The following is a 10,807-nucleotide window of genomic DNA, read 5'->3' as shown; positions in this document are numbered from 1 at the left end:
TTTGTGCACTGTGTAGTAAATTAGGCGCCATTTCATCTTACCAAACATGTCGTGTAAAACCAACTACCCCACCTGCTGGTTCATAGTGTATCTCGAGGACCCGGATGTAACTGAGGGAGTTACGCGAGTTCTCGCGATATCACGGGTGAGATTTCTGCAGCACCCTTGCTCGTTGCAGAAGGGCACAGCGAGGCCGAGGAGTGCCAGTGTCTGCTATAGGATACATTTCGGCCTGGATTGTTGCCCTTTCTTCCTCCAGATATGCTGTCCAGACTTGTGGTAGTTTCAGGTTGGTCATTTTAAACAAAAACAACAACAAAAAAACCCAACCCGTTAACGTGGTTGCTTTATTGTTTTAGCAATGTTAATGTATAGCGAATGTGAAGTTGAAGGGTAAAAAGAGCAGGCCTGACTTCCCTAGCTAGCTAGCGTTAGCTATGTGAATGAATTAGCCAGTGAGTTTGCGCTAAATATTCACGGATATTTCAGAAGTTGTTGGAGTTAAAATACTTCCTGAGGATTTTTTTGTTTGTTGATGCTTATACTGTCGCCAAACTAACTGTTAGTTGAGGTGCTGTTAGCCTTTAGCCACATAACCATGCAATGCCGGTAACGTCAGTAGTCGAGACAGACGTCCTTCATTTAGCCCAAGTCCAAACGCGTGTACTACATACTACATCAGAACCGCTTATAATACTGCATACTATTTAGCACGCTAGTATACAGTATGTATTGGATGTAGACGTAATGTTGTTGGACAGTTTAGGTAGAGAGCAAGTATCGTTTAAATCGAGTGGAAAATGACTCAATTTGGGGGCTAAGTGGTTCACTGACTTTCTGACCTGGAAGTGAAATTGCAGGTTATTGTGACCAATGAAGAAAAAGATCCATTTACTCGATACAGTAGACCTAGTAGCTGCAACTTATGGAAGAGAGAAGCAAAGTGTTTTGTGCAAAAGATAATCATTAACAGCTTAATTTACCTTCTGCTACAGCATATTTCACTGGATTTGAACACAGGCTGTGTACACTTCTTCATATCCAGCTTGCCATCTGAGTAACTTTGAAGTAGTTGTATTGAAGGGCTGTGGGTCTCATTGAGAATGACATTGACATAAAGGATTGTATCTGTTCTCTCTATCCAGGTTCAGCCCTGAAAAACACTGCTTCCTTTGGACCCTGGTACGTATGCGTGACTACATTTACATGGACAGCGGTAATCTAATTATTGACCTTATTCTGAATAAGACAATATTGTGATTAAGGTGCTTACACCAGTCGCTTTTAGAATATTCCTTTCATGTTCAGGTTTTACATGTTCTAGAACATAGATCGGTTAACGGCACACGTCATTACGTCCCCACGCCACGCCGTCCGACGTTCCCTCCAGAATTTCATGTATCGGCATACAGTTCGCTGTCGTTATGGTATTATATACAATTTTGGGTGTTTCATTTTTAATTTTACGAAAGCTTCAAGCGCAGTTAATTATTCACTGCTTGAAGCCGTGGGCTGCGTACGAAACCGCAGACTTACTTACTATATGCTAGCTGAAATACATGTATTTTGCTTACTGTATAGCAGGTAAGAATGCGGTTTCAGACACAGCTGTGCTTTCATGTTTACCGTCAAATGGTTGAGCACTGCCGTGTGTGTACATGTCCTGTTGCAAAATGCGGTGAAAACTTCCACCTTGAGCAAGGTGCTTAACGGGCCCTCAACTGCTCAGTTGTATGAATGAGATAAATGTAAGTCGTGCTGGATAAGGATAAGTCTGCCAGATGCCATAAATGTAATGTAATGTAAATTATTAAGATATAATGCACATCGATAATGCAACTAAAACAGGAATACTCCACATGTCTTAATTCGATTTGTGTTTACTTCGAGTATGACTTTAGTCGGATTAAGGTAATCAATAATCATTGTTTACATGCTAGTTTCTTAATCAGAGTATTGTCTTAATTGGGTTAATATCGGATTATTGTTGTCCATGTAAACGTACTGAGTGATTGTGTTTTCCCCACTATGAAAATTTGTTTTGACAAACATAAAATTTGTAAACACTGAACTTTTTTTTTTTTTTTTTTGTAAACTTTTGATGTGAAAGTTTATTGAATGCTTGTTTTGTTTAAGTGTGGTCCAGGCCTCTCGTTCCCTCCACTCGTCTCCTCAGAGCCTGGCACCTGTGCCCCCTCTGCCAGAGAAGGGAGGAAAAGTCCGCCATGGAATTTTTCCAGAAGAGCTCTTCACGCTACTGTACCCAAAGACTGGTGTCACAGGTAATTATATTTTTTGTCTGTCACTTGTCTCAGTGGTGGCCAATTCAGGAAGCCCAGATAAATAAATTTCATTATTATGCAGCAGTTGACTTGTAATTCCCAACGTTTGACCAGATAGGGATGTCACGATACCAAAAATCTAGTAGTCGGTACCGATACATGGTGGCCCATTAGGAGGTAGTTTATAACATTGCAATGCGTCAGTGTCATTAATAAATAACTGGCTATCACAAACATTAGATGGAGCATAACGTTAGCTGGTTTCACGGCCTCAAACATAATATGGGGCCCATCTTTCAGGTGCTTCGCCAAATTCGAGGTGTTTCCTCGCTTTGTTTGAAATGAATGGTAGCATCGGTTGCACACAGGCTTCAGAGCATCAATTATACCTTTGTTGTCATCCGCCTTGAATGCGAAGTATTTCCATATTTGTCTCTTACCACCGTTCCTGTCAATGAGTCGGGGTGGAGCTAAACTTGTCGCCATCTTCTGTAGTTTTTCCCATGTGCTTGTAGGCATTCTTCTTCTTCTTCTTCTTCTTCTTCTTCTTCTTCACCACTTGTGGACTGACTAAAACACTTGCACATATTTGCTGCCCCCATCAGTTGCGGAAGAATTGCAACACCGTTACCATCATTACTAATGGTACCCACGTTACTGCAGAAAAACAAATACAGTCACTTTTTTTTAAATTAATGTTGGTACCGAAGTATCGGCTCTCGTGACATCCCTACGTCCAGTAGAAGCCAAAGAAAACGACCCCTCAACTTGAAATTCCTACCCGTCAGTTTGGGGTTAGGCTTCTCAACTACAGGTCCTTCCCCGTTTATGGCATTAATTCAAGTCAGCATGGCTGTGCACAGCGTCTGAAGTAAACAAAGTAGCTCTCCTTACCTTTGAATAAGTTATGTTGTTGGTTATATTTGCTTTAGATCAATCGACATACAGGCATATTCACTTGTTAAACCTATAACATTGACTATACAGATTGCTGTTTGAGAAGGAAAATATACATCACTCATCACAGTTAACTGGCTAGCTTGTTGCTTAACATGCAGGCATCCATCTTATTTTTTTTCCACTTCATATTTAGAATTTGCCAAGTTCGAAAAAGTCCGTCCAATCTATGAATTTCCCCTTACGAAGTGCAAGTCAAAAGCAGCATTAGTGTTGTATTTAAATTTTCCTGGCAGACAAGTAGCTTCACCAACCAGACAAAGAAAATAGACCTTACTTCCTATTGACTTTTGCACAACAAAAGTTGTTATTTGGCATGTATGTTTAAACGTAATGTGCTTTATGTTGGTGTGACACACCTCTCTGCTGTAACTATATTTGCATGCTACACTGGCCAAGATGATCTGACTGAATGATTTTTACTAGTGTAAACGTATGACCGACAGATTTTTCTGAATCAGGAACCAGCAGGCATGTGGACACACTAGGGACACAGTTCACTCTCCTGCTAGCACAGAACATCACGTTGCTTTTAAACATATTGAGAGACCCTACCCAGACTCAAATAATATTTATCTTACAGTGTGAGCAGAGAACACCACAACTCATAGCCATTGTTCCCCAAAGACCTGTAGACTTTTTTGATATGTTAAATAATAATAATAAAAAATTATCAGGACTTCATATACATTTAGTGTGTATTGATGCTCTTAACCAGCTAACTATTTTACCATATCTTATTACATTACGTTAGCTACCTCTTTGGCATGAGTCTGTCCTAATCAGTACCGAGTGAGTGTGTTGAGTCCGTGTTAGATCGGTTGTTTAGCCTATTGAATGTGTGTAGGAGAAGAGCAAAGCAAGCAAATGTCACTTGGAATAGCAACCATACCATACCTCATTTTTCAACTTTTCCTTGCCTGCTCAATACTTCTCTACCTCTGCTTCTGTTCCCCTGTTTTTGTAATGAAATGGCTTAACAAGGGTCCAAATTATTTAAAACAGCTTCACAGTAATGAAAATTGTAGCCAGGCAGATGTTTGGCTATGTCTCATACATGTAGACATACACCCTAAACATTGTTTTGAAAATAATTACATATGCAACATACAGGGGGCACGGTGCCTTAGTGGTTAGCATGTTTGACTTGGGGTTGGGTTTTAAATCCACCCTGTGTACATGGAGTTTGCCTGTCCTCCCTATGTTTCGGGGGTTTCCTCTGGGTATTCTGGGTTCCTCATCCAGTCCAAAGACATGTGTTTTAGGCTGATTGGCATTTCTTAATTGTCCGTAGTGTGTGAATGTGTGTGTGATTTGCCCTGCGATGGGTTGGCACCCCGTCCAGGGTGTCCCCCACCTTGTGTCCCTTGTGTCCTGGGATAGGCTCCAGGCTCCCCCATAACCTTGTGTAGGATAAGCTGTACAGAAGATTGATGGATGGATATAAAACGTACAGTATTATGCAGTTTAGGTCTTTTGCCTTGATGCTGAGTCTTCCTTTTTTTGCATAAGTAATTTTTTTCCACAAACTTTTCTCAACTTTTCACAGGAGATGTAAGGCATTTATCAGTCAGCCCTGAATGGTGCTAGTTCTTCACCATCTGCTTGGTGTCATGCCCCAAAAAGATAACAAAATGAACCTTTGTCTCAGTGGGCGGCGCATCGTTCCATTTTAGAATATTACTTATAAGTATATACAGTGCTGTGAAAAAGTATTTGCCCCATCCTGATTTCTTCTGTTTTTCTGTATATCTCACACTAAATTGTTTCAGAAACAATATCTAAGATAAACCAATGGCAACCTGAGTGAACACAATAATAATGATGTGTATATAAAAATTTTATCAAATACCAACTAGGCCTGTGTGAAAATGTATTTGCCCCCGTAGTTACTAATTCCCCAAATCTATGAAACTGCATTCATAACGGGGTTCAGCTGGACTAGACACAACCAGGCCTGATTACTGCAAACCCTGTTCAATCAAATCATCACTTAAATAGAACTTTTTCAACAGCATGAAGTTGGTTAAAAGTTCTTACCCAGTAACACACTATGCCAAAGTTGAAAGAAATTTCAGAAATGATGAGGAAGAAGGTGATTGAAATACATTATTCATTATCTCCAAATGGAAAAACTCTGCATAGTAGTCAACTTTCTGGAAGTGTCTGACCTTCCAAAATTCAATAATCGCAATAACAATCTGCTCTCTACCAGAAAATCCTAAAGGAGAATGTCCGGTCTTCAGTCAATAAGTTGAAACTCAAGCGTAGCTGGATTATGCAGCAAGACAATGATCCAAAGCATAGGAGTAAATCTTAGTCCTTGAAGTAAGTAAAAGACTGATCTCCAGTTAACGGAAGTATTTGGTTGCAGTTATTGCTGCTAAAGGTGGCACAACCACATTTTATGTTTAAGTGGGCAATTAGTTTTTCACATGGTTGATAGGCATTGGATAACTTTTTTTTTTTTTTTGTTCAATAAAAATAAATATTTTGTTTTTTGTTTGAAGATCTAAACCTATTTAATATGAGATATATACAAAAACAGAAGAAATCATTTTTTGAAATCAGGCAAATACTTTTTCACAGCACTATGCAATGTTCGACTATCTTAAGTCTCATGGTTTGATTACAGATTTCACAGATTTAATAAATATGATGCAAGTCAGGCTTTGTTGATATTTTTGAGAAAGCGCAATGAACATCACCACACTGCCTCCTACTAATGACACACTTTGTTTTCCAGGACCTTACGTGCTCGGCACCGGTCTGCTCCTGTACTTACTTTCTAAGGAGGTCTATGTCATCAACCATGAGACCGTCGCTGCTGCCTCCATTGGTGCAGTGATTATTTATGGTGTCAAGAAGTTTGGTCCCCAAGTGGCAGCTTTTGCTGACAAATTGAACGAGGTGGGTTTTATTGGGCAAGTCATGCTCTTGTTGACCAGGTTGGTCATACTTTTATAGAGCATGTATTTCCAATTAACTATGGAAGTTTCTGAAAATAGCTTGCTTGCCAAACTGAATCCAACTTGATTGGTACAAGATAATGATGGAGTTTGGTTTCACACTAACGCCTGGGAGGAGAGATGTTTTAAAAAAGGTTAATAGAAGCTGCAAGGCGGATATCCAGTGGGAATTGATTCTATAAATGAGGGGCAGCAACTGAGAAAGCTCTGTCCCCCTTAGTTTTTAGCCGGGGTCGAAGGACATACGGAAACCTATCCGAAGATCTTAGAAATTTGTTAGATGAATGTGGCATAAGAAGATCTTTGAGATAAGAAGGAGCTTGATCGTTAAGAGTTTTAAAGACAAACAACAGAATCTTAAACTGAATCCTAAAATGGACTGGGAACCAATGGAGCGATGCTAAAATTTGGGTGAAATGATCAAGTTTCTTTTATTAATGTGAAAATTCTGCTAAAGTTTAGGAAAAAGATATGCTAACAAAGTTGTAACCATAAAGTGTGTCCATATCCTATAGTGAAACATCAGTGTCGGTGTATTTACATCACATTTATTATGATTAGTGTAGTCATAAAATTACAGAAAAGAAAATATTTCTGTACTTTACACTGCATTTAATCTAAAACAGTTTGACCTAAATTAAGTAATATATAAACTATTAAACAGTTTAACTAGTGTTGATGAGGTGCCACAAACCTTTGATATTTCCTGTTCTTTCTCCCTGTAGGAGAAAGTGGCAAAGATCCAGGAGGTGAAAGACCAGGCCATGGGCAGCCTGGCTGAAGCCATCGAGCAAGAAAAGAAGGAGCAGTGGAGAGTGGAAGGAAGGCACATGCTTTTCGATGCCAAGAGGGTGAGAATGTTGAAGAAGATGCATACCTTTGTTTATGTAAAACATGATTTTTTATGCCTTTGCCACTAGGTGGTGGTAGCAGCATTATGTTTTAGGTTGTCTGTGCATGTCTGTCCCATTGCTTTAAAATTGATCCAATCAGGATCAAGGTCACAGCAAGGTTAAATGTTTTTAAAAAGTTTTTTTTCTTCAATATGTTCCTTCCTGGTTGAAGTAAATTCTAAGTGTATTTACTGCATACCAATTAGTAACAGAAACAAAAACCAATTAGTAAAAAGACTTGTTGGTTGCGGAGGCATCCGCAGTGACGCAGTTGGCGTCAGGTTCTCTTTGTTATATGTTATCTTTGCTTCACGGAAAGTTTTTATTCACAACCTGTATTTTGTGTTGGACCTATAAGTACTGCGTCAATCAAAATATAACATGAGCAAGCATTTAAGCTATAAACGTGTGATGAAAATTGTAATTGTTAGTCATCGTTCTGGTCGGTCTCTTAACATTCTGTGCTCTGACGGATCAAACTTTATAAAACACAGTAATTATATGTAAAATGTCTCTTTACATTATGGTTTACAGAACAACGTGGCCATGCTGCTGGAGACCAACTACAGGGAGCGGTTTCACATGGTGCACAATGAGGTGAAGAAGAGGCTCGATTATCAGGTGGCACTTCAGAACTTGCAGCGTCGCTTGGAGCAGGAGCACATGGTCAACTGGGTGGAGCAGAGCGTCATCAAGAGCATCACACCACAACAGGTACATGGTTCATTAGTGTCTTGTCTTTGGATTTGTCTCGCTATGGAGAAGCGTCGTGAAACCCTCCTAGACCTTTGAAGTCCTTAAAAGTTATTTAGGTTGAATATATACAGACGCATGTGAAGATTTCTGGAGCCTCTTAATGTGAGAATCAGTAATATAGTTGCATTCCATAATACAGACGCATCGTCAAACCCTTATGTTAAACGTCCCGTTACTATCCATTACTTCTTGAAGGGAAAATGTCAATTTTCGCATAGTTTTGGCTCCTGGTATAAGTTTGGATTTGCAGTATGTTGCTGGATAGACTGGATTATAATTGAATATTGTGCATGTGTAGTTTATGATAGCCCACTACTGTTGCATGCAAAAAGTGGCTGTGGTGATGTCTATTTATTAGTAATTAGTAACACAGACTCCATACAACCGCACCTGTCAGCATTGCCATATCCAATTAATAGTTCTTCCAGTAAAATAAAGCACTGCTGACACTGTAAACTGTCACTTGGATCCAAGTTCAATACCAGAAAGAATGGATGAATGGAAATGTGGTGGTTGTTGTTGAAGTTACCTGCTTTAAAACAGGGGTTCTCAAACCATTTTGCAGATGAGAACCACTTTAAATCTAAACTAAATTCCATAGGTGACCATAGCACGAAAATATGAGCATAACCCAAGTGTTTAAATATTAGTCCCATTATTTAAATGTGTTCAACAATAGAGCTATTTATTACCCATAAATAAAGAGCTTTTTAATAATAATAATAAACTTTATTTTATAAAGTGCCTTTAAAGCAGCTTCTCAAAGCGCTGTACATAAAATCACAGTCCACAGAAAAATAAAACAAATAAAAGTTAATAAGAACAAAAACAACATTAATAATAAAAATAATTATAAAACAATCTAAAAAGACATCAGCAGTCGAATGCAAGTTTAAAAAAGTGTGTCTTGAGAAGAGCTTTAAAAATGCCAGAAGTCTGGGCTTCCCTGAGTTCAGGAGGAAGAGAGTTCCAAAGTGAAGGAGCATAGACAGAAAAAGCCCTGTCACCCATAGATTTTAGGTGTGTTTGTGGAACAGTTAACAGATTACACTGTGAGGAGCGCAGTCTGCGATTTGGGGTGTAAGGGATTAATAAACCAGATAAGTATTGCGGAGCCAATCCATGTAATGCCTTGTATGTCAACATCATGATCTTGAAATCGACACGGAACCTAACCGGGAGCCAGTGCAAGGACTTCAAAACAGGAGTAATATGGTTACATTTCCTGGTTCCCGTCAGGATCTGGGCGGCAGAGTTCTGAACATATTGCAGTTTGTTTATTGCGGTTTTAGAAACTTTGGCTAAAACGGCGTTACAGTAATCCAGCCGTGTGACAACAAATAAATTAATCAACTTTTCAGCGACAGATAAGTTTAGCATTGGGTGTAGTCTGGCTATATTTCTGAGGTGAAAAAAGGATGCCTTCACAGTGCCCTGAACAAAAAAAATCAAAAGTGAGGCTGGGGTCAAAAATTACACCAAGGTTCCTCATCTTACTTTGGGTCTCTAAAACAGAGCCATCAACAAACAGACAGTGGAGCCGCTTTGCGAATTTGATGACGGGAACCTATAATCATAACCTCAGTTTTCCCGCTGTTCAGGCACAGAAAGTTATTGTTCATCCATGTTTTTATCTCAGAAATACAGTCAGAAAGATAACAAGCATCAATGTTTTCACCAGATTTAGAGTGAACGTAGATTTGGGTATCGTCGGCATAAAAGTGATAATGGAGGCCAAGCGATCGCAGCAGATGCCCAAGTGGAGATAGATAAATATTGAAGAGTAGAGGGCCTAGAACTGAACCCTGAGGAACACCAGTGAGCACCGAGCAAGTGTCAGACCTAAAGCCACACACAGAAATAAACTGGGAACGGTCAGTAAAATAGGATTTAAACCAGTTTAAAACTGTCCCGGACACACCAAAAACACTTTCAAGGCGGGTAAGTAAAAGACCATGATCCACAGGTTTTTTTTTTTTGTTGTTTTGTTTTGTTTTTTTTTTGTTTTTTTTTTTGTTTTGTTATTCATGGAATGTCCACTGACGCAGTACATTAGGTCCAAGTTAACATTATTTATAGGCAGTTTTGGAGGTTTTGATTAAACCCGTTCAATTTAAAGCGACCAGTCAAAATCTATTAACAAGTATGATAACACAATATTAAATAGAATTACTTTGGGTAAAAATTCTACTGGTTGGGGTTTGTGCCACTGTAACCACTGCTTTAAATGTCAAAGAAATTTGTAAATGAACTTCTCAAATAAAGATGCAAGTATAATCAGATTGCCTCTGATGAGGATGTGTTGTACAATTAGTATATTTTGTACATTTTTAAACGTTTCAGGGCAAGTTTGAGTAATCGTGTATTAACGAGGATCTCACATCACACAACTGTTTAGCAAACAGTTTGCTTTAGTTGTTTATACAAAACGAAAAACAAGGCATTGGATTTACCTGACTTTCACTAAATGCAACCATGGCACCTGCCACTAGATGGAGCCTGATCCGGTTACAGCTTTTTTTCATTGAGACAAGGAAGTGCAGAAACTTCAGGTCAATTAATAAACTGAAACTCATGCTAGTGATATTCATCTTAATGACCTCACGTGGTCCTAACTGATGTTTTTCTCTGTTTTGATTTTCAGGAAAAGGAGAGTATTGCTAAGTGCATCTCAGACCTGAAAGTACTGGCTAAGGCCACTCAAGCCAAGGCCACAGCATGAGTTTCTGTTGATGAATCTCTCTCACATCCATAATCAAGCCACCTGCTTTTCTTTATGAATAAACTATGTCCTCGTAAAGATGGTTTGATCGTGTCCTTTAAGTGTACATACACATTGAATAAAATATTTGGTTACTCACTAACCGGCTTCTGTGCGTTTATTCCAGAAGAGAGGTTACTGTATTTTCTCTTATATGATCCTGTGTTGTTGATCTGGATGATTGAATTA

At 39.0% G+C, this 10,807-nt stretch overlaps 1 protein-coding gene across 1 annotated transcript; it reads left to right on the top strand.

The window, feature by feature from the left end:
* Window positions 1-140: 140 nt before the first annotated feature.
* atp5pb (ATP synthase peripheral stalk-membrane subunit b) lies at window positions 141-10,721 on the top strand. The gene is made up of 7 exons (XM_053625198.1): window positions 141-289; window positions 1,146-1,182; window positions 2,137-2,282; window positions 5,986-6,149; window positions 6,934-7,059; window positions 7,636-7,815; window positions 10,502-10,721. Exons 1-7 carry the CDS (start codon window positions 262-264, stop codon window positions 10,577-10,579), a joined length of 759 nt encoding a protein of 252 aa, XP_053481173.1. The 5' UTR covers window positions 141-261; the 3' UTR covers window positions 10,580-10,721.
* Window positions 10,722-10,807: the final 86 nt, after the last annotated feature.

The sequence above is a fragment of the Ictalurus furcatus genome, chromosome 5, assembly GCF_023375685.1.
Source record: "Ictalurus furcatus strain D&B chromosome 5, Billie_1.0, whole genome shotgun sequence".
NCBI classification, from domain to species: Eukaryota; Metazoa; Chordata; class Actinopteri; order Siluriformes; family Ictaluridae; genus Ictalurus; species Ictalurus furcatus.
The sequence above is the reverse complement of the archived record's forward strand: the minus strand, read 5'-3'. Positions and strand labels throughout refer to the sequence as shown.

Bases quoted from the DNA above. Each gene is read 5' to 3' on its own strand.
- atp5pb (XM_053625198.1), top strand. From the start codon at position 262: ATGCTGTCCAGACTTGTGGTAGTTTCAG. The intron at 290-1,145 runs GTTGGTCATTTT...CTCTCTATCCAG, and splicing joins CAGACTTGTGGTAGTTTCAG to GTTCAGCCCTGAAAAACACT. The intron at 6,150-6,933 runs GTGGGTTTTATT...TTCTCCCTGTAG, and splicing joins TTGCTGACAAATTGAACGAG to GAGAAAGTGGCAAAGATCCA.